The sequence below is a fragment of the Eptatretus burgeri genome, chromosome 13 (assembly GCF_056783735.1).
Source record: "Eptatretus burgeri isolate ZD-2024b chromosome 13, Ebu_testis_v1, whole genome shotgun sequence".
NCBI lineage: Eukaryota > Metazoa > Chordata > Myxini > Myxiniformes > Myxinidae > Eptatretus > Eptatretus burgeri.
This window is the reverse complement of record NC_140973.1, coordinates 49,395,174-49,419,173: the sequence shown is the minus strand read 5'-3', so window position 1 is coordinate 49,419,173 and position 24,000 is coordinate 49,395,174. Positions and strand designations below refer to the sequence as shown.

At 41.2% G+C, this 24,000-nt stretch overlaps 1 protein-coding gene across 13 annotated transcripts in view; it reads right to left on the bottom strand.

The window, feature by feature from the left end:
- Window positions 1-24,000, bottom strand: part of LOC147014431 (forkhead box protein P2-like) — a 715,070-nt gene that overhangs the window by 27,849 nt on the left and 663,221 nt on the right. For all 13 annotated transcript variants that reach the window (XM_085852376.1, XM_085852371.1, XM_085852374.1 and 10 more), the window contains 5 exons: window positions 16,598-16,674; window positions 14,916-15,017; window positions 12,127-12,248; window positions 10,844-10,913; window positions 8,606-8,763 (listed from right to left, as the gene is read on the bottom strand). In XM_085852376.1, coding sequence (XP_085708502.1) covers window positions 8,606-8,763; window positions 10,844-10,913; window positions 12,127-12,248; window positions 14,916-15,017; window positions 16,598-16,674 — 529 coding nt within the window. The remainder of the gene's footprint in view (window positions 1-8,605; window positions 8,764-10,843; window positions 10,914-12,126; window positions 12,249-14,915; window positions 15,018-16,597; window positions 16,675-24,000) is intronic.

The following is a 24,000-nucleotide window of genomic DNA, read 5'->3' as shown; positions in this document are numbered from 1 at the left end:
GTGGCAATGTTATGGCATCAACTTTTTTTCTAGGAAGAATTTCCAAAATCAGAGATGGTTACTGCCTGCGCGTGGGATTTCTGTATATACATGGCAAGTTTCACGAAGATCCGATGAAAACTCTGGGTTGTGAAACAAAATATGTCAAAAATAGGAATGACGTCATAAAAATTGATATGATGTCATAGTGATGTATCATATGTGTGGTAATTCATCTCTGCTAATGCCCTGTTTGATTCCCGCAAACAGAATTCAAAAAGCTTGCCTAGTTTCGGAGATAATTTTTTAGGCGATTTCCATTAGTGGAGATATTTTGACGTCATAACTTTTTTTCTCGCAGGAATTTTCAAAAGCGGAGATGGTTACTGTCTGCGCAGGGAATTTCTACACACATATATATATATATATATATATATATATATATATATATATATATATGTATATATATATATATATATATATATATATATATATATATATGTATATATATATATATATATATATATATATATATATATATATATGTATATATATATATATATATATATATATATATATATATATATATATATGTATATATATATATATATATATATATATATATATATATATATATATATATATATATATATATATATATATATATATATATATATATATATATATATATATATATATATATATATATATATATATATATATATATATATATATATATATATATATATATATATATATATATATATACCAAGTTTCAGGAAGTTTCGATGAAAACTGTAGGCCGTGAAACAAAAAAGTTCACAAGAAGAAGATGAAGAACAACAACGCAAGACTTAGAGATCCTCCACGAGGATCGAATTAGCACAGGAGAATTATTCCATGAATGTTGTATCGACTGCCAGGCCAAACCGTTGATCAGAGGAACTTGAAACTTTGACCACCTATATTGTAAACCACTTGAGTTGATGTATCGCCTAAGAATGATATCATAGGTCACGTGACCTCGTGGCCATATTGGACTTCATGAAAACCTTTAAAATGAATCTCCTTCATTTTTCGATCGATTTAGTTGAATATTGGAACACTTACAGTACGTCATTTATTGTTGATGTGTGTACTCTGGATGATGTCATAGGTCACGTGATATGATGGCCATGTTGGATTTCATGAAAACCTCTAAAATGCATCTCCTCCTCCATTTTTCAATTGATTTAGTTGAAACTTGGAGCACTTATAGTGTGCCACTTGACGAAGGATACCTAAGGATGACATGATAAGTCATGTGACATGGCGGCCATATGGGATTTCAGGAAAACCTTTAAAATGCATCCCTTCCTTCATTTTTAAATCGATTGAGTTCAAACTTTGCATAATCGGGTCTGGCCTAACGTTGTCAGTGATATCATTGCTCACTTGTCCAATCAGAGTGGGGAATCTCAGTACTCGGCATCACCGCCAGGTGTTTTCGTTTTCTTTTTTTTTGTTCTTCATTTATTTATTTGCCTTTATATATATATTTTCATTTACGGATGTTTGCCGATGATTCTGTGATTTTTCCCGGTGTATCAGCTTCGATGTCCATCACATGCAAAAGTTCAGCTTTCTATGTCACCCAGAAAGTAATGATCTTTAATATCAGTCAGTGGTTAGAGCTTTATATATCACTCACTCACACACACACACACACACACACACACACACACACACACACACACACACACACACACACACACACACACACACACACACACACACACACACACACACACACACACACACACACACACACACACACACACACACACACACTTTTTGTGCTTTGACACCTTGAGCTACAAGTATTAGAAAAGTCCTTCCTCTGAAGGAGGCTATTTGGCCCATCATGCCTGTGTTTCATCCACACTCAAAGAACGTAATCTATCATACTTATCTTATCAAACAGTATGAAGTTCATCCTTACCATAAACTGAGGTGACTAATCATGCATCTCCCTTTCTAATACACTGAAATTTCTCATTTAATTGTGAGGCAGGAGATTTTCCCAGCCAACTAGAACCAAATTGCTTATTCCTTTTGATAGATATTGTGAGATTTTTACCGTCCACAACCCAAATACAGGTAAAAGAGCTTGCTTTTTGTCATCCTGAAGAAGAGCGTGCTGTGAGATGCAGTGCCCCCTACCGGCATTGCTCCAGGTCAGCATTTTTAGTAAGATTTGACTCCACAGGGGAACATTGGAGTTCAGAGGCGAGCATGCTGTGAACTGAACTGTCCTACCATCCTTCAGTCTAAAACAGCCGGCCTTCAAAGGAGGTCTCTCAGGTCTCTCGTGCAAGTGCTATCAGACTCGCCTTTGTTTACCTTTCAAGATCCGACTGCAACGAGTGCATTCAGGAAATTGCTGGTGATCAAATCCATATGCCAGCGTCTTTAAACGTTTTACAGGATGTGATGAGCTTGATGTACTGCACACCTTTTGTCAAAACAATAATGTGATCCATTAAAGTTGTGCATGTCATTGCAGTGTCTCATAATGCACGTGCATTATTGCAGTATTAAATATCATGCTGACATGGGGACATGTCACTGCCGTGGAGCATCGAGAGGCCTTGGCATGGCAGGATGACTGTAAACCGTACAACAGCTTGGCCAATATCTAAAGGGCTCACAGACTGATTGGATAACTGATGGAGCATTTCAAACCACTGTGAAAGTCACCAAAACTGCGAAGGTAGTTCAAAGTTGATATGGACTATTTTCTAGAAATTACAAAGCACAGGAAAAATAATGAAAGAACACACCCGTTCTGCTGATGTGGTACCGCTTTGATACCAATCTGTGCATAAATCATTGGGATGGGTAAGCAGTCATTTCATGACACATGCTTTAGTTTTTCATTAATTCGTAAACTTAATGGCACCCACATGTTCTTTGAGTGATTCAAAAACAAAGGAAGCACAAAGGGACGAGTCCAGACTGTATGGGCGATGATCTATAACTTGGTAAACCACATCCTCTGTCGTACCCAGGTCCTTTGAGGTCTGGTAGAGTAAAAGTCCATTAGTACCCACCTCTTGCACTAACCTTATTTAATTTCAAGTGAAAATGAATGGTTGTCTCTATGCTTCCAAAACAGAGAGCAATATTCTTCTGCTATTTCAAGTCCAGTAATTTGGCAATTCTCCAGAATCATCTGATCAACACTTCATGTTTACTTTTGTGACAGAAGTGGGTTGCATGTGCAAATGCTCAAACTTGCACACCGATTATTGGCCATTTATGAACTCCCTGCATCATTTAAACAATCATATCAAAAACATACATAGTATCAGCAATTGTGCAGACAGTGTTTTTTGAATATCAGCTGGTTTGATGTTCTTATTAACGAGGAACCTTTTAATCTTCATCAATGATCTATCTGACACTGGAAAATCCACGTTATCTATTTTCTGATGACTCCACTCTCCGACATGACATCCCTCATCCTTCTGATAAGCAGGCAGCAGCCTCTTCCCTCTCTTCAGAACTTGATAGCATCACAAGCTGGTCAAACACATGGAATATGTCTTTCAAACCTGACAAATATCACACTCTTTCTCTGAAAGACCCATCTGGCAAACCCTCCCATCTACTTTTTTTTTGTATACATTGTCGAGGCTCGTATAAGAGCTAACACATAGTACATGTAACAAAGGGAGGAGGAGAAAGAAGAGGGGTGGGAGAGGGAAGCACAAAACAGCAGGGAACAGAGACATTCGGAGATCTGTGGAAGGGAGAGGGGTGTAGAATGCACGGTACACATGGCAAACAATATGGACACTACAGGGACTTTCATGAAGTAAAGCAGGGGATTTGAGGGATGTGGGTTATGGGTGGATTAACGGGGGTAGAAAAGATCATGGTTTTGGAAGGGGGAAGATATGAGGTGGTGGTGAACAGCTGTTTTGAAGACCTGGAGGGAAGAGCGGGATTGCAGAGAGTGTGGGAGTTTGTTCCAGAGGTGGGAAAAAAGAGAAATGAAAGAGTGAAGGTGAGCAGTAATTCTTGATTTAGGCAGTTTCACCAGAAGAGGTTTGCTGGTTGACCTTGAGCACCCTGCAGAAATATTGGAGGGACAGAGCACAGACACACTGGGAGGGGGGACAAGGTCAGAGAGAGACGGTAGAAGACAGAATGATCATCGACCTTCCTGCGGTGAGAGACTGAGAGACACAAAGACTTAGCTTCATCATGGAAGATACCAATGATTTTAAAAGCCTTGGTTTCCACAGTATGAAGCAGGGTGAGGTGTGAGGCAGGAGCACCAGCCCACAGGGGAGAGCAGTACTCCATCAGGCTGCGGATGAAAGCTTTTTATGTGGTTATGAGCTCAGATGTGCCAAGGAATGACTTTGCAAGATGGAGGATGTCCAGTCAGTGACTGCCTTTGGAGGCCAGCTTGGAAATGTGGCTTTCCCAGGAAAGATCATGGCAGATAGTGAGTTCCAAAAGCTTGATTGACAGGACTGTTTCAAGAGGATTGTTGAGAAAGTAGAATGGGAGGGTGGGGGAGATTCCAGACAGTCCATTCAGAGAAACATTGTAAGAGTGTGAGATTCCCATTCTTGAAAGAAGTTTAGTCATTCAAACTCTTGAGCCTCACGGTCAGCCATGATCTTTCTTGAGCAAACCAGATTTCCAGGTTGGCCAACAATACCAGTTGCTGACATCATGCAAAATTCTTCCTTGGCACACCTGAACTTTTATCCACTTACAAGGCTTTCCTCTGCAGCTTAAGGAAGGACTGCTCTCCCTTCTGTGCTGGCATCCTGGCCTCACACCTTGCTCAGCTTGACGCCATGGAAACCAAGGCCTCCACAAACATTAGAATCTCCTGTGATGAAGCTAAGTCTCTGGGCCTCTTAGGTTTGTGTTCTCTGTCTCTACCGCCTAATTTCTGCTCTTGTATCCTTTGATCTTTCCATGTTTCGTCTCCTCCCACTCCCATGTTTCTGCATGGCACACGTGGTCTGCAGTAACCCCATTCTGGTGAAACTCCTAAAATCCAGACTCACTGCTCACCTCCACTCATTCGTTCCTCTTTTCACCCACCTATCAAATCAACTTCCTGAGTCTTTTCAATCGCATTATTCTCTCCAGGTCTTCAAGACAGCTTCTCACCACCAACTCAGTTCATCCCCCATCTACAACCATAAGCTTTTCTACCTCTAATAACCCTCCCCAATCCTACCTCTCACTGAGTTTCCAGTGTTTTCTTCTACTTCTGTGATTGAGAGTTTGTGGCTATATCCATCTTTTTTACCCCATGTCCTCCCAATGCCCTCATTCTTTTCCACATCCCTTATTTATCCAAGTCTCCCTCTACTTTATTACTCAACCTCACTGGTGGTGTCCCCCCCCCCACCCCCATGCAACCCCTCTCTTTCTATTGTTCTTGTCATTTTGTAACATCCTAATCCGATCTGTGTTTGAGTTCCTCCATTAGCCTTGACACAAGTTATATAAAAAATGCCTGTTACACAGCACAAGCGATTATGTTGGCCACCACCGAGCTTTGATGTGATCTACTTGTTGCAAGTGACAATTCTTGAAGAGTAGATGAGTGATCGCTGGCACCCCAAACAAATTGCATATTCCTGCATGAACTACTGATAGCAAGTGGAATGGTCTTCTTGCAGACTCCTTGAACACAGGTTACACTGCTTGTTATATCAGAGTGTAATTTCTGTCTGGGCAGCAGCTTCTGAACTGTAAACAAACTGCTCATGCGATTCGCATGTTTCACGTGAACAGACTTTTTCAGATACGAAGAGCAACAAACATATATATATATATATATATATATATATATATATATATATATATATATATATATATATATATATATATATATATATATATATTTACACATGCTCCGAAAATGATAACATGACCTTTGATGCAACTAAATAATTAATATTCTTAACCTTCATTGGGTGTTTTTCAGGATTCATGTTATAAACTCCACAATGTGATAAGCGTTTGCCATGTCAAAACAAAAACACATCGTTTAAGGAACTCAATATAAGCCGGAAATTGCAAACAGAATCACAAGTGATGAAAGTAGTGTCAGAGTTAGCAAGTGAGTATGGAATCACACTTAAATGGAGTGTGAGGGATGGAGATAAAAATGTTTTTGCTAATTCGCTGTGTTGCTGCAATAAATCAAATTGGATCACGCTATTGGCCTTTGTGCTTAACTTTACCATCCATTCATGAATATATAAATCATAGTTAATGTTATTCATTCGGTTTTTGAGTGCAGTATAAATGTGGAAACTTCTCAGGAAGTTTCAGCTGATCATCTCATTTTTGTATGACCACAAATGGAGGGATTTTAACAACACCTTCTTCAACAACCCCCCTACCCTCCCCACTGCTGCCCTCTGCCCACCCAATGTGTACCATTTGATGTAATACAGTGAACCCTTTCTTCATGGTTCCAACATTCGTAGTTTCGGCTCTTCGCGGATCGCAGCATTTCACCTCGATCAGCGTATGCATATGACCCAGTAGGCTTTTAGTTTAGTGTACATTTATTTTAGATAGTACATAAATATATTAATCTCACATTTATTGCACTTTTAAAGCATTTATTACTGTTGAAATATGGCTATTTTTTGTGCATCAGGAACCTATCCCCCTTTTTCCCATAAGCCTTTAGTATCAGTATTCACAGCGATCTAGTGAGGCTTCACTGTACATCCTAACCTCCCTTCCCTTCCTTTACTTCCGGCTCCTTTAAACCTCAATGTCTATATCTCACCACTACCCATTGCTTCCCTGTTCTCCTTTCTCTTTCATTTCTTTCCCCTTCCCTTTTTCTCAATTTTTATTTCCTCAATTTAATGCCCTCACACCCATAGTGTGTCCATTAAAGCTTTAATGCAAAGATTTTATGATGACCTTTTGACTGTTGATTGAAAACAAAAAAGGCTGAACCTGCCTGATCAACCCAATCAACATGACATCATAAAAAAAATACAACTTTTGCTTTCATAGTTGATGATGCATTTCTTTATTTTCTGTCCATTGTCTTGCATGTGTTTGTATTTCTTTTATAACTGCACATTATTAGCATCAGGCAACCACAATATTGTTTGACTACTATGCCGACTACCATAGGTGAGCTATGCCTGGTGTTGGCTTCATGGTTCGGGTGGTGGGCTTGGGATCTGATGATCCTGAGTTCAAATCCCACTCAGCTGTTGAATTAATACTAGGTGGGGTTGACTCTGCCTGTCATCCTTCTGAGGTCGGCAAAATGAGTGCCAGCTTGCTGGTATACTGTGTCAGAGTGGCGACCTGTCCAGGATAGTGCCCAATAGCCAAGGAGACTGATTAGGGAGCACCAATGCTCTTTACAGAGTATGGTCCCAATGGATGGATGGATGGAAGGATAGGCGAGCTACTGCTGGCACCCTGGCCAAATTCCTGCTCCGAGTCACTGAATCAGCAGCACAGCCACCCCCATAATAAATGATGCTACTCACAGCCTCTTCTTCTTCTTCTTCTTCTTCTTCTTTTGGCTGCTCCCGTTAGGGGTCGCCACAGCGGATCATCCCTATGATCCGCACAGTGATTTGGCACATGTTTTACACCGGATGCCCTTCCTGACACAACCCTGGTCGCCTCTTACGACACACAGGGATATGGTAGACCTATTTTAACCGGGGTATACACCGGCCCAGTACACTGGTACTCATTTCGCCGACCTCGGAAGGATGACAGGCTGAGTCAACCCCCTGGTGTATTAATTCAGTGGCCCAACGGGGCTTGAACTCAGGACCTTTTGGATCCCAAGCCGCTGCCCTAACCACTGCGCCAACACACCAGGCATACTGGATGCTACTCACAGCCATGAGCTGCATATTAAAGACGAAGATGACGACACCCTCCAACACCACGACTACTACAACCACTACCACTCGTACATTTATTCCCACCTTATTATGGGGTTAACCAGGCAAAATATTCAGTTCAAGTATTGCAGCAACCAGTTGACCATGCCTGAAGCTCAACTGAAGGTGGGAAGAATTTCGAAATTTGACTGGAGTTGTGTATAGCCCAGGAAGTTAGCCAGGCAGGTATGTCAAGTTAATCGACTTGGGGTGGTCAATACAAAATATTCCTGACACCAATGCTAGGCCCTTTGTTGTTGAATCCAGGGTATGGTCCAGATTCCTTTTGTGCCAACAAACAAGATTTGAAGTGGGAATTATTACATCTGGTAGTGTCAGTAATGAACCAAGTTAACTATCCACTGTGAAATGCATACTCTCCACCAAAAAATTTCATCCCATTCTTGGTTAATACAAAACTCCGTGGTGGTGACTTTAAAATCCACTGAAAATGCATTATCTTTGTGAAGGCCTGCCACAAGCAGCACCTTTATGATGGAAAGAAAATTTAGTTGCACTTCCAGTGTTCAGAAGAGAACAATTCAACATGTAGTGCGACTCAAGGATAATGACAAAGAAAATTGAACTTAATTTTATTTAACTTAATCGGGAAGGTAGATAAGTGAGAGAGGTGCCTAAGGTGTATTGTAAGGTGCATCGCTTACATTGTTTGAGGTGAAGCTTGTCCAGGGCTACAGCTCCCATTACTCCCATGCTCAATAAGTCCATTGAAGTCTTCATGGCCTGGTCCCATCATCCCCAATGCCGTCATGTGGTTGCCAAAAGCACCCAGCAGAGGAAAGCTTGTTTCGGCCAAAGCCGCCTGAAAACAAACATTACCTCTTTTAGAACGTGCCGCCAGGCACACTACCTGCCCTTTCTCGAATGCAAAGCTCGGCTGGTTGTTTCATAAGAAGCACAAAAGACGACGCATGACCACCGACGTAGTGAGCTGCGGTTGGTATGCACCCTTCAGCACAAATGCAGTAGTGATGCCGTGCCAGTCCCACTCCTTCCTCGGAAGATTAAGCAAAGGAAATGTCGATCCTCATTGATTTGCACATAAACTCAGAGCCATCAGGGGTTCCCTGTAATGGGAATCTCCTTTGGTTATGAACCCTGCACAAATGTCACAATTGCAGTGCGTTTTGAATCGGTGAGATTGAAATTTAAATACGTGCCTGTGTGTGCCTAGCAAACGCTTCAGGCCCTCAAAGAGTTCCTTCCTTCGAATCTGCTGGAAACCTCCATTTGAAATCTTAGTTTCCAATGCGGTCGCCAATTAAACATCATCCAAGCGAAAGGATTTCTCAGTTATTCTTTGACGATTTACTTTCCTTCATATCATTTATATGCTTACAATTAATCTCACAGTACGCTCTGCAAATCGCTGCCCATTCTTAACCACTGTTATTGCAACTCCAATCACCTGTTTTGAAATGCAAATTCCAAGGTGGTAAAAATTGTTGCGGGTCGGCATGAGTCCCTCCCACCACATGGTGCAGGCCTAAAATCAGAGACATCATCAGCTGCAACATCTCAGTGTGAAATGCAGGCCAATTTGACACATGAGCTGACTTTGGAGGAAAGAACTTTAACATAGGTTTAAATGAAAGTGCTCCATGCGCACATGAATTTTTTTTTACGGCCGTGCTTTCATTTGTGTAAATTTTTTTTAACACCACCGTGTATTTTCAATCACAACGATCATGATAAACAACTTCCGTCGTGGCTCGTGATGTGACCAATAGTGCGATGTGGAAATTTCAGCAGGCACCTAATTTGCTAGCGAAATGTCACTTGGCGTGTGTTTCAATATTAATCGAGTTTGTTGTACTTATTTGTTTTGCTCGACAAGATCAAGACTCACGGAAGAGTAAGGTGATGAGTGTATAAACTGACAGGGAGCATGTGGGGCAAAAGTTGTAACAGTTTGACACAACAAGCAATGGACTGAACGAATAGGGAAACAGGAGCATGAGGAAGGGAGGAAAGAGTACAGGAACCTGCGAGTTAAAGGTTTGCATTCTGGGCATTGTGGATTAATAGGGGGAATAAAGATTGTGAATTCCACTCCTTTATTTACAAAATGACTGCATCAAATCTTTACCTCCACCATCAAAGGCGGACGGAGATTGTTTTCACCCCTGTTTGTCTGTCTGTCTGTTTGTGAGCGGGATATCTCAAAGTAAAGAGTTATGGACAGTTTCGGACGAAATCTGGTACACACACTGGTTGTGTGTATGAAAAGGATGAATTTATTCCATTTTGGTGAAGATCCGGATCCGGATACGAGAATTTTAAAGTGATTGTTCACCATTGAGAGATGGGACTTAAAACAATATGTAGCCTGATATTTCAAAAAGTTGTGGACGAGTTATGACAAACCTATGTGGATGAGTTGGTTAGGTGACAAGAACAAGCCGATTAGATTTTGGTTAAGGTCCAGATGCAGATCTGGTCCATCAGTGGAATACAAAAGGTAAACTGTTCAGCCTGGCAGAGGTATGCGCTCGACCGAGTGCCAGTGTAGTCTTGTTAATGGTGTTACACATACCTAATTATGTCATCGACTGGAGATACAATTCAGTTCCCCTTCGAAAAATAAATAAATAAATAAATCCAGAGATAATACAAATTCATTATATGGAATATACAGGATAAAATATTCCATTAAAATGAGACTACTTGGCTGTTCCTTAATCAAAATCTTGGAAAGCCCATTGCCCCACTCCTTTCAACGCCTCAACCATCCCTTTACGCCCTTAATTAACCAAAGCAATATATCTGAGGTTCCTTCCAACCACCATGCACAGACTTCCCTTTCATGTTGTTTAACTTGAAATGCAATGCATAAAACCATCAAATCCTGTGGAAAATATATGTTTTTTAAAGAAACTCGCCTGCAGACTTGCATTGAGCGCCGCCCCGTAGCCCAGGCCATGTTGTATTGTCTTCATCAGTGATGGACTCCTTGGGAAAATAGGAACGTCGTTAGAATGAGCATCTCAGCAAAAGGGGTCAATCTACTCATCACGGTACTATCAGCAGGACAAATTGTCACGCCAGGATTATGATAAGTCAACACAGCATGTAATTGTTTCAGCAATCCAAATAGATATCAGAATCAGAAAGGGCACAAAAATGGTGGGAAGTGGGAAAATAATTTGGAATCCATCATTGCAGCCTCGATCACGTTGGCAGGACTAGGATTGTTATGTTCCCGAGCTTGAAGTTTGTGAGGCCTGTCCCAGCGAAGGCTCGTGCTAAGCGGGTTACGTCCTGATGATTTGCACGAGGCCACTGCTGCGCTGCATACGACACCGCCATTAGGCCATAAGGAATGACAGGGTGCAATTTGCAGCCTGCTGGTGCTGCATTATCAAATGTGACAATCTGTTATCTCCGTTATCTCCGTTATATAATCTCCACAAGCAGGGATGCACTGGAGTTTGATCTGATGATCTGGAAGTTGCATTGATGCTCGGTAACCATTAAAGGAATCTGATGCTGGCAAACGTTGGAGTAAAGGGAGATTGAGGTATAGGAAGAATTAATACACATCTTGGAAAGAATTACAAAAGGTTGCTGTGCACTTGTAATACAGTTTATTCATGCGTTTCAGCTGCATGGGTTTGAGTTGTAGTTTGAGTTGACAAAAAGAGGGTTTTAAAATGAGGAAGTAGATGCAGAGGTGAATAAACAAATCTGGGTAAATATGTGCCTTGTCAGGAGGGCAGGAATTCTAAAATACCGTGGAGGGGCCAAATGGCTGTCGGAAAATCATGGCAGTTAAAACGAATTTTATGTTCACCGCATTCCATCTCCCACCACGGTGGAGAATTACAGTTCCCTCGGGAAAACTGTCAAACCCATATCTAAAGCACCAGGCTCATAGAAACGGGCAAATAAGGAACCCATTCCATATTGGTTGAGGAAAACGAAAGTAACCAGATAAATAAACAACATCATCACAGGAACAAGGAAGTTGTTATAAAATCCTCTCTTAATCATCGAAGCAATTCATAAAGCAAGAATCGAAACTCTGAATTTACAAAAAAAAAAAAAACAGAAAATCTTTACAAATCTTGATATTTGCAGTAAACACAAAATATGGTTGAAAGGAAGTCAGAACTATTGCCACGGGTCTGTTTTAAGGCATCGTAAAACAGTGCATCGCACTAACCCCGTCATTTTCTGTGGCCGGCGCTTCTGGAACTCCAGTTCATCAACGGTCCACACAGCACCTTTGACGTTCTCCACACGAACAAAGCATTTGTGCAGGCTCAGATTGTGGCGCACAGCATTCTGTCGACATGCGTACACTGGTTTAGGGGTCAGAGGGTAGAATCTGCCACATTTTTTATCGTTAAAGCCAATGAATAAATTTTGCATATCGTAATCATCAGAGGGCTGCGCAGCAAACCCCATTCATCCAAGGAACCAGGAAACCTGAAAGCCATTATCAACCAATGAGGCTGTAACTGTACCATAGTTTCACCACAAAAATAATTTCCTGAGCTCAACAAGCAATACCCATCAGTTTTTACCAAAACACCGCAAGGAAATACACACAAGCTAATGGAAGAAGGTGAAACAGCTGACTTTTTACTTACATCCCTCCATCCACACCCTTAAATGATGTTGTTGACTAGGTACCACCTGTACAGCATCCAAACATGGGTTTATCAGAGATAAACTAGTTTATGTTTTAGCATTGACAATAAGGTAGTTATAGAAAGAGAAGCAGTGGAGGGAATGGTGAAGATCTGATGAAGGAGCTGAGGAAGCAAGCAATGAACAAGTAGCTTTTGACATTATTTATTGTGATGTGTAAAGCTGATGATCCATTGAGCAACACTTTGGTCAAGGAAGTGCAATGGGGAGGCATATTATGTTAGAGACACACAATTGTTTATTCTGCAAGTACCACAAAACTGTTTCTCATTGCCTCTGCGGTTGGTGATGAAAGCTAGTTTGTGAATGTCTGCCTAAATGTCCATATTTTTCTAACATCGTTCTGAAGGGAGAATGAAGCAACAGGAAAGCAGTCTAACACTGATGCTGTATCCCTCTTATTTTTTTCAATGATATCTACCAACTGTGCTAATCTATAGCTGCATGGAGAGAGGATAATGTTATGTTAGGAATGCGCTTTGCTAAATCCTTCACCTATACGATGTCTCTTTGTGATGGTGCTGGAGACAATCACCCTGGAAGAGCGAATGAGGCGTAGGCTTAAGCCCTGATCTTTTGGCCTCAGAAGAAATGCTCTGCCTAGGGATTACTAGGTTTAACTGCTGATAACAAGGCATAATCTGGACCTCGGGCTAGGCTTACCGTCAGGCTCAATCTACGGGGCCAGCTTAGCACCTGACCCACAGGAAAACTGACCTTCCCATCCTCTGGCGCACAAGCTGCTCCAACCGATAATGAATAATGATGATTCTTGCAAAACCACAAAATGGTTGCTGTTCGTCAATGTCACAGCAATCCCGGAGCTCCTTTCATTTTCTAATCCCTCCAACACTTTACCCCACCCACTTCCCACCTTACCTTTCTCCCCCCAACCCCCCTCATCTTTCCGAAACACGTGGAGATGCCACGCTCACCTATCTGTCGCCCCGGTCCGCTGCTTGCTTGCTGCAGGCAAGTGGAACGCAGCCATTATGTTACCCTTGACTGCCCATTTGCATATGTCAAGTCTGTGCTGGAGGGCAGGGCTAAGGAGGGAGAGAGGCAGTCGGGCTGAGCGGGCTCTTTTGCACGATCCCGGTCGGAGGGAGTTGATTGATCTCGGCGCCCAAGGCTGCTCTTAGGACGAGGACTCACATGCAAATGAGCCTGAACCTCTCAGCGTTCAGGACACACTTTGTGCACTGCCAATGACACAAGCAGATAACCCATCTTTTCATAAGGCGAGCTCCATTTTTCTATTTCTAATAATCCTTTGCCAGGAGAACCTCTGTAAAAATTTGCTTTCCTCCACACACTTTTTTCTCCTCCTGAAGTACGAGTTTATATTCTCGAGTTAGAACGACTGTGATCCATCGAACCAGTCTATATCGAGTCGATTGTGTTTTCTGCACAAGTTTTTAATTGTCTTCTTTTATCCTGCCGTGACATCCAAATAGAGTACAAATCCGTATGAGAGCAGAAATTAATCAGGTAATGCAAATCGTTATGCACTTCTCTTTGAAATGCTCTCCGTATGCTTTCACGCACCATGTCCAAGTGCTGCAGTGTCGCTTATGCCAAATAATCATCAACATAATGTTCTATAACCCTTATCGAAAATGTACAATGAACAAACAGATTTTTTTTCAATGTGGTGCAATGGAAACCTGGCACCGTTAATTGCCTTATCGATGCGAGTCGACACCCACGGAACGTGCAAACGTAGAGAAAAGGATACGAGTCCCGAACGCTGTGAACAAACAGCCGCTCACCGGCCTTAATTAGCAAGTAGCTTCAAACAAAAAAAATCTAAAAAATACCTAGGCGCCATCACTCCAAGCGGCAATCTAACACTCAGTCCATAATTACAATGTCAGGGACCTCTTAGGCTCCAAACAGCACGGCACTATTAATTGCGGCAAATTAGGGACACATCACAGTGATACAGAAAGGGTCCTTCCCACCAGCCTTTGTGGGGAAATTCTTGATGCTAAAAAGAGCTGTCAAATGTATTTTCTTTCTCCAATGATGAAATGGCATTAAGAATGGTGGGAAATTCCAGTTGGGGGTTTTTACACCACGTGCGGATCTCACAGAATACATCAACGTTTAATCTCCGCTTTAACCCCATTATTTGGGAGATTCAGACCAATGGCAAGAAACAAAATAAAGAAATCTTCATTTCTCTGAAAGAATGAAGAAGTGGATTTTTCTTTTCCCTCGAAACATTTTGCGTTCAAACGCTGAATAATTGTATTTGCTCAGGGACGTACATTATCACATTGCATGTATACTAACCTTCCATGTTGCAGCGTTGCGCCTGAAATATGCAAACTTCCTGGTAAACCAGTTGTAAATTTCATTCAGGGTAAGTTGTCTTTCGGGATTTTCTAGAATTCCCTGCAAACACCGAGAGGAAAGAAATAATGAGCAGGGACGTCATATCGTGCTAGCAACCTTCGAAGTTTCCGTCACTCGAAAATACAACTGGGCATTGTCAAAATTTCGAGTTAATTGTTTTGAAATTTTCCTCCTCTTATGAGGAATGAACGACGATTGCGCTTACTGTTAAAAAGTTGCAATCTGATACATTAGAGTATCTAAGGGCCACTGCAATATAATTTTTCAACCAATGTCAACCCGACAGGTAGATTATTAAAATGTTTTTTTTGTAGCAGCAATGTAGAACTAACAGTCGATCTCGTGCAGTCACAAAATAACTCCAATAAAGCACCTTTGAGGTCGCAAAATAGGGAAAATCAAACGATCGTCAGCTGTAATTTAATAATGTACATTCTTCAGAAGCACTTTGGGGTTATCATGAATGCATGATGTCAGCAATGACCGACACAGAAGAGGGCTTTCGTTCGTGTGAATGAGGTCTGTTTAAATATTGGAGAATTCATTGGCAAAATGCTATTTTGTGTGGCTTTTGGGTGTAACAATTGAGCATTGTCGTGGATGAGTCCAGAGATCAGTTTCTTTGCTGAATGGTTCTTCAATTATAAACTCATGGACATATGATATTAAATGGGAGGGTTTCGCTCCAACAAAGCCCAGCAGAGTGTGTTCCACCCATTTTGAATGTGATTGCTATGAGAGAAATACTGAAGATCATGGAGGAATAAATCGACTGAAGCCAGATGCCACCCCAACAATGTTCAACACAGGTGGTTAATCAAAGCCATAACATAGGGAGGAAATGATGTGGATAAACCGCAGAATTGCCGATGAGGCCAGCCATGAGGGGTCGCCCCCCGACCACCATGCCTCAAAGGGCGTACCGATTAGGACAGTGGTGTGAGGTGGGTATCGTTCCTTTAATTAAATAATAGCGCATGTGTAGTATTTGCCATGAATGATCAATGTCTGTCAGGCTTTTCTATTAGCATAATGTGTGGTATATGCCAATAGGAATTTAAAAGGCAAATATTGTACTGTTAAAGCAAACTTGCAACAAGATGTGTAATTTTCGTTTCTCTTTAAAAAGTTATTTTAGGTCAGAAGCAATGAAACTAGGAGTGTTGCACAATTATACAAGCTACACCATACTGTGTACCTTTACCAGCTTGTGTTGCTCCAGTCTCATTGCTCTGCAGATCCGTGTGTAAAAGAGATGTAAATTTACTCATCGTAACTGCAAGGGTCGAACTGCTGTAGAACTATAATACAAACTTTTAAGTTTGTTACGGCAAGTTTTCAGGATCAAATGAACAAATTTTTATCTTATTGACAATACCACTGCCAACATACATTTCCAGGTATGGGACAATGTTTTATTTTTTGACTGTAATTTTAATTGCTAAAGGTGTGGGAAAGAGGGGATAGATTGCTGTTTTTCAGAAATAGTAACTGTATTCATCCAGTTATACTTAGTTAAAACATTGCTTGACAAAGAATAATAAAAGATAATTAGAAGCTGTGATGTGGTGTGGAATTGTTTGTTGTGATGAATAAATGTGTTTCTTGTTCATCATTACCTGCCGAATTAATGATGCATATGTGAAAGGAGGTCTGACTTCAGTGTTCTGGTAAAACTCTTGGTTTTGTGCGAGATCTGGGCAAACAGAACACAATTCAAAGACTTACAAAGCTGCATAATATAAACAAGTGCTGTATATATATATATATATATATATATATATATATATATATATATATATATATATATATATATATATATATATATATATATTATTTTGGAAATGTGTTGGGTGTTCACAAAGTACTGCATGGTGAACAAGATACTCACAACAGTCCAGGGAACATCCAAAAAGTACAATGAGGTGCTTATACAAGTAATACATTAATAGATTGTATTACTGATTATATTTATTCACATGCATTGGAAAAATATTGTTGGTGTGTCTTTGACGATCATGATTATCTTGTTTCTAAAACATTTTTAACACCTCTGGCAAATGGCAGAATGATTACTTGGTTGTGCACAGTTCAAATGAATACAAGATACAGTTTATAAATCTTTATGTTCAACTTTATAAAGAAGCTTTGTAATTATTAATAATAACAATAAAATAATCACCACTTCCAGCTTTTATTTTCAATCTATGGAAGACACAGAACTGCCCACTACAAACAATTAAGCAGCATGTTACTCACAGTATCAGTCAGCCAACCTTTTTTGATATGCATAAGATGTATGCAACATCTTGACCACATCATCAGGAGATTTTGCAGTCTTGTGGTTGACGCCAACCAGAAATAGGTGGTGTAAACGTCACTATATATGTATACATAAAACACAAATATGTCAGCATGTGTCCGCACGTCGGTCCATCTGTCTCCTCCATAACTCCAAAACCATGGAACCTAGCGGCCCCAAACTTTGCATGCATACTAAGAGAACTCCAAGGTGGTGCATTAATGAAAACCGGGTGTTTGGGTTATTTATAAAACACCTTTTGAAGATAAATTAGGGGGTGCTCATCACGAAAAACCAAAATAAGCCTTACCAAGATGGTGGCATGCCATCTTGGTCAGCCCTCTGTCAGCTTGCAAGAGTCTTAAGCCACCACTTTTTTTTGATCTGCCCAACAATGCCTTGGCTTGGAACAGGCTGCAATTTTCTTAACGATAAAGTTTTTTTTTCCACTTTCCTCACTTATATCATCGAATTCCTGATCATCATACCTACAAATCGTTGGATGCATTGCAATGCTTATAAACACCCGGAAATAGCAGTGTCGTTGTTTTATTTAATTTCTACACATTCTGTAATCTCTAGAATCTCTTAAACTAAGCCGAATGACAAAATGTGAGCTCCAGAATTGAACTTAGCAGCAGTTCCGACTGCTAAAAAAGTGTTCATTTTCCCAATTCAGACATTGCTTGGGCGTCTATGGATACATGGTGTTTATATGACCGATCCGTAATCCGTAATCGCTTGCCAAGCCAGCCATTCCTTATCAACTGTTTCATCGGAGTACTTGCTCGAGTGCTTAAGTCACTTAGCACGTGCTCACGAAGCTGCTTCATTGTACGTTTCAAAGCCACCAGAAGTAAGATCCATCGCTTTGCTGATGGGAATACTAATCTTTGGATCATTATGAAAAACAAAATGGAATAAAAATTAACTTTCACCCTTTAAAAATCATGCGAATTAATGATTGAAATATCAGCTGCTTTTTTGTAGTATTTCTGACCTGTGTTGCAAGTCGAGCAACCTGCTTTGTGATGCTTTAAAAGGCAGTGCATAATCAGCGTTTTCTGAATCTAATCAATATAAGAAATGGGATTGAGTCAGACTCCTTAATACAAGTGAAAAAGAAGATGAAGGAGGTAGAGATTTTCCACCTGGTTTTATATAGAACATGGCGGTTAAAAAGAAAACGTTGCTGTTTGGGCATGTTTATCACCCTGGTAATGGCCTGGTATGCTGCCTGTCCTCCCCTTACACTTCCTTCCCTTGTCCTCATGCTGCCCTCCTTCCCCTTATGCTGCCTTCTCCTCCCCTCATGCTGCCTTCCCTTCCCCTCCCCTCCCATCAAGCTGTCTTCCCCTCCCCTCTCGCTGCCTTTTCTTCCGCCCTCAAGCGATCCTCCTCCCAAACCCCCTCCACCAGCATACAACTATCTGGGGGTTGAGGAGAGGAAGGGGTGTCAAAGAATGTGTGAATTACATCAATGAAAGCTTATTTTTTTGATTGAAAAAATATATTGATTGAAAATATATATATATATATATATATATATATATATATATATATATATATATATATATATATATATATATATATATATATATATATATATATATATTTGTTACGAATTTGGAATTCGATTGCACACAACATACAGGTTCCTTTAGTCAGCTATGTCGATAGGTGCTTGTTCCCTAGATAGCTCACCTTCCATTGTTTAAATGTTCAGAAATCAATTAGGTGCACTGCGGATCGATTTAATAGTTAGGGAACGAACAATGGAGACATCCCTCCCCTTCTTCTGCGAAGAGGAAGAAGAACCCTGCCGTCCCGTGACTCATGATGTCAATAACTCCCTCCCACCCGTGGTTGAGCGGGGGATGGAGCACGAGGGCATGAGTCATGAGTCACACTGGGAGCGGGGGAAGGGCAGGAGAAGGATAAGAGGAGATCTTTTCTTTGTTCGTGTTCGGAGTTGGGGAGTAAGCTTTTTGCTTCGGCAGAGAGTAGTCGCTCAGCAGACCTTCGGGTCCTGCTTGGCTTGCGTTAGGGTTGAGGCCTTTGGAAGCTTTTTGCTTCGGCTGGCTCAGTGAACTTCGGCTGTGGCCTGGCTCAGGAGGAGGCTTTTTGCTTTGGTGGTTCAGTGGGCCTTCGGCTTCTGTTTGGCTCGGGAGAGCTTTTTGCTTCAAGCTGCTTTGTTTGGAAGAGAGTTGAGCTGGTCACTCGGCTTGCGCTGCGAGTGGTGGCTTCTTCTTCTTGGTTCGTGGAGCTCTTTGTTCTCCATTTTGGTTCCTGGCTTGGTGCGACTAATCGGCCTCTTCTTGGAGGTGGTTCCTCGGGGAAGCGACGCATCGACGCGAAGGATCAGCGCCTCGTCTCACCAGCACGTGTTGAGAAGCGCGGGAGGATTCGCGGGAGCTTGGGAAGGATCGCGGCTCACGGCGATTGGATCCAGCTCGTTCTCGCTGGAGCCCGGGTCCGAACAACTTGAAGACCACATGAGGTGGAGAGGTTCGAGATAGGTTCTGGGTTTCAGCTCACCTGTCCTCCGAGCTGGAGCCCGTTATTAAAGGCCTCTGCCACCATTTCTTGGGTGTGTGTGTGTGCATACGTGTGTTCCTGGGCCCGTCTAATAAGTAGGAAATGAAGTGCTTTGTGTGCTGTAAATGTTTGCATTGCATTTCGTATAGACAGTCGTAGTTCTTTTGTCATGCTTTTGTTGCTTGTAAAATTGCATTAGTGTTTTGCCTTGGTTAATTGCATACGTGCTTTATTATAATAAATGTCCTTGTGTGAATGTAAACCTGTTCGTTGCGTCCTCTTCCCTTAATTGAGCTGCCATCTTGCACTCGGAATATAGTTGGTTTTTAAATAGCCGGTAAAGTGATCGGGTCCAACGGGACTGCGCGATAATACCCCGCTCGGTTATCTCAAAAGGAAGCGAGCTGCTTAAGCGGCTCATTTCCAAGCGGTCCCGTTGAGGTACAATCTCTCGGTAACCTACCCGCACAAATAATTAGGTAAATCGAAGATTTGGCGATCGGACCCTGTCGTGCCGACAAGGTTGTGGTGTGGTTACAAACACACCCGTGGCTGGTTTCCGGCGTTGATCTGGAAAGCCGCGACTGGATTGTCCGTTCGGTGGGCGAAGCGACCGCTATTGGTTAGACGTGGTCGTTCGCACGCTGGCGGGCGGAAATCTACAACAATATATATATATATATATATATATATATATATATATATATATATATATATATATATATATATATATATATCGAAATATAGGGTGTCCCAAAAAAATGTACTCACATTTTGGCTCCTCATAACTCATTTAATTTTTCATTTATTTTCAGATCAAATTGACCCTAATAATGACAGTACGACTAGGTTTTGAAGAAAGAAAATTCAACATAAAGTGCTCCTGGAAGCACGAAAACATCATGGAAGTGCAAAGACAATTTAGAAGACATTTTCACAAAGATCCACCAACACGACGCACCATTGCTCGCATCCGAGATAAGTTTGAAACAGATGGAACTGTGCATGACGTCCATAAGGAGCGTTCAGGAAGACCACGGTCATCAATCACCCCCTCCCCCCCCCCCCCGCAAAGGAAAATCAATTGCTGGAAACCCTCCACCGATCCCCACGGAAATCTGTACGACAAATGGCTCGTGAGACAGGAATCCCAAAATCAAGCGCCCATCGCATTTTGAAGCGAATTAATTGGAAAAGTTACATTCCAACATTAATCCATTGGTCCGCGTTATTGGCTGCGTTTGGAACGTGATGGTTGTCAGTTTGAACATTTGTAAACATGCATTTATCCATTTAACCATTAATCTTTTTTCAAAGTTAATAAACAACACATTTATTATCATTTAAAGAGCGAGTACATTTTTTTGGGACACCCTGTATATATATATATATATATATATATATATATATATATATATATATATATATATATATATATATATATATATATATATATATATATATATATATATATATATACACACACACACACACACACACATATACAGGGTAGCCCGAAAGTTACTTTACCCCTGATAAATTTCTCGCACTTCCCTCCGTCCCTTCCCCTCGCCCGCTATGGTATGCGGAAACACTGACTCAGAAGAATGATGGAGCACATACAGATACAATGCCAAATTAATTATTGTAAGTACTGTACAATAAAACCTGTATATTAAAAGAGTCCAAGAACAATGCTTCACTGGGAAGGGGTAAAGTGACTTTCAGGCAACCTATATTTCTCCCAATCCGCCCCCTGGTGCCGCATTTTTCACCCCCTGTTGAGGGGACTGTAGCATGAACGAATCAGATTCGGAGCCAACTAGTGGGGTGTAAAGGTCGTTTCATGTACGTACAAACTGTTGGATTTGAATGCTCCTGCACCAGGTCTTAAAGTGTGTGTGTGTGTGTGTGTGTGTGTGTGTGTGTGTGTGTGTGTGTGTGTGTGTGTGTGTGTGTGTGTGTGTGTGTGTGTGTGTGTGTGTGTGTGTGTGTGTGTGCCGTTGATTGGTATCTACATATGTGGGTTTCAGAATGTAGAGTGAAGTCCTCCTAGGATGAGCTCAAAGTATCCATGTTCATTTCATGAAGGAGTCACGATTCATGGACCAAGCTGTGAAGTTTTTTGTTCTCAAAGTTTTGTTCCGAGGGCTCTCTTCAGGATCGTCACTGAGTCCCGGACAGCTTCCAACTGCAGTTTGTTTGTAATAATATTCCCAGGGATGGTTTTCAGCTCACCTGTAAGGTAATTCCAGGGAGCTTATGGGATGGCGCATCGTCTGTCCGTCCATCTGTCCACAAATACTTGAAGCTTCTTCTCAGAAACTACACATACGATTTCAATGAAGTTTGACCACAACCTTCATCACCTGTGATGGCATTAAAAAAACGGGGTCTGAAGGGGTCCACAGAGAGAGTTTACAGAGGGGGGGGGGCATCCCCCCCCCAAAGAGGTATTTCATTTCTTCTCAGAAACGATACACACAATTCCGATGAAAGTTCACTGTCACCTTCATCACCCGTGACATACCAAAGTTTGCTCATGACATGAGAAAAATCGGGCTCCAATGGGATTTAAGGGGGGGGGGTTTCCCCCCAAAATATGTATTTGCTTTTTTTCTGAAACCACACACACACTTTCGATGATACTTGACCACAACCTTTATCACCCGTGATGTACCAAAGTTTGTTCATGGCATTAAAAAACAACAATCCATAGGTTTTTACTTTCTTCTCCGTTATCTATAATGTGGGAGATCCATGCCTACCAATGTTTGCCTGGTTATCTTATCCAACCACTACCACGTGAGCGCCCAGGGGTATTGCCTCGATGTTTATTATCTCTGAGGTTCTTTGTCATCATTCATGTCGGTCCAACTATCACTGGAACAACTTTGGCATTCTTCAGCTTCCATGATCTTCTCACTTCATTCTTGTATGAGGTCTTGGTGTTTGATCATTTAGTCCAAAATCACTGCTATTAACACCTCAATCAGCAATACCTTCTTCAGTTTTTTGTACTTAAGTTTCAGTATGGTATCGGGTCACAACACTGTTTTCAACGTTCACACTCGATGGGATCATGAGGTCAAACGTGAGCGGTCGGTACTTCCATGTTTTCAGTGATTACTTTTGGTTCATGTTCCCACTAATTTTCTGGAACTGGGATGTCAAAGTATTTGCAGATGTGCCAGCGGATTACATTATAAACTCTGGTGTGTCATTGTGTGTATAGCTGTTCTGACATGAGTATTTTTTTAGTGTGCGTGTTCGGTCATTAAGCATAACATATCATTCTCTTTACTAACCCCATCTCCACCCCTCACCTTTCTCTCTTTTCTTTTTTATATATATATCTATATATCTATATATCTATATATCTCTCTCTCTCTCTCTCTCTCTCTCTCTCTCTCTCTCTCTCTCTCTCTCTCTCTCTCTCTCTCTCTCTCTCTCTCTCTCTCTCTCTCTCTCTCTCTCTCTCTCTCTCTCTCTCTCTCTCTCTCTCTCTCTCTCTCTCTCTCTCTCTCTCTCTCTCTCTCTCTCTCTCTCTCTCTCTCTCTCTCTCTCCTACAGTGTATCACAACATTTGGTGAGGCATTGGTCTCTCTCCACTTCCCCCTTCCTTGCTTCCCTCCTTCTTGACCTTCTCTCTCTCACCTTCTTCTCTCTCGCTCACCTCCCTCCTCTCTCCCCCCACCCCAAATATCCCCATCAGCGAAGTGACGGGTTGTATTTGCTAGTATGTGTTTATATATATATATATATATATATATATATATATATATATATATATATATATATATATATATATATGTAGATATATATATATATATGTATGTATATATATATATATATATATATATATATATATATATATATATATATATATATATATATATATGTACACACAGAGGTATTTACATATATGAACAGGCAAATTTTTAAATGTGGTCCTACTGTTTTAAAATAAATATAAACTTCAATTTTCTATCATTTATTTTGCCCTCAAATGTCCCTTGGGGAAAGGTGTGTTTGAGTGTATGTGTTTGTGTGTGTGTGTGTGTGCGTGCGTGTGTATGTGTGTGTGTGTGCGTGCGTGCGTGCGTGTGTGCGTGCGTGTGCGTGTGTGTGCGTGTGTGCGTGTGTGTGTGTGCGTGCGCGCACATGAACAGACAAAATTTA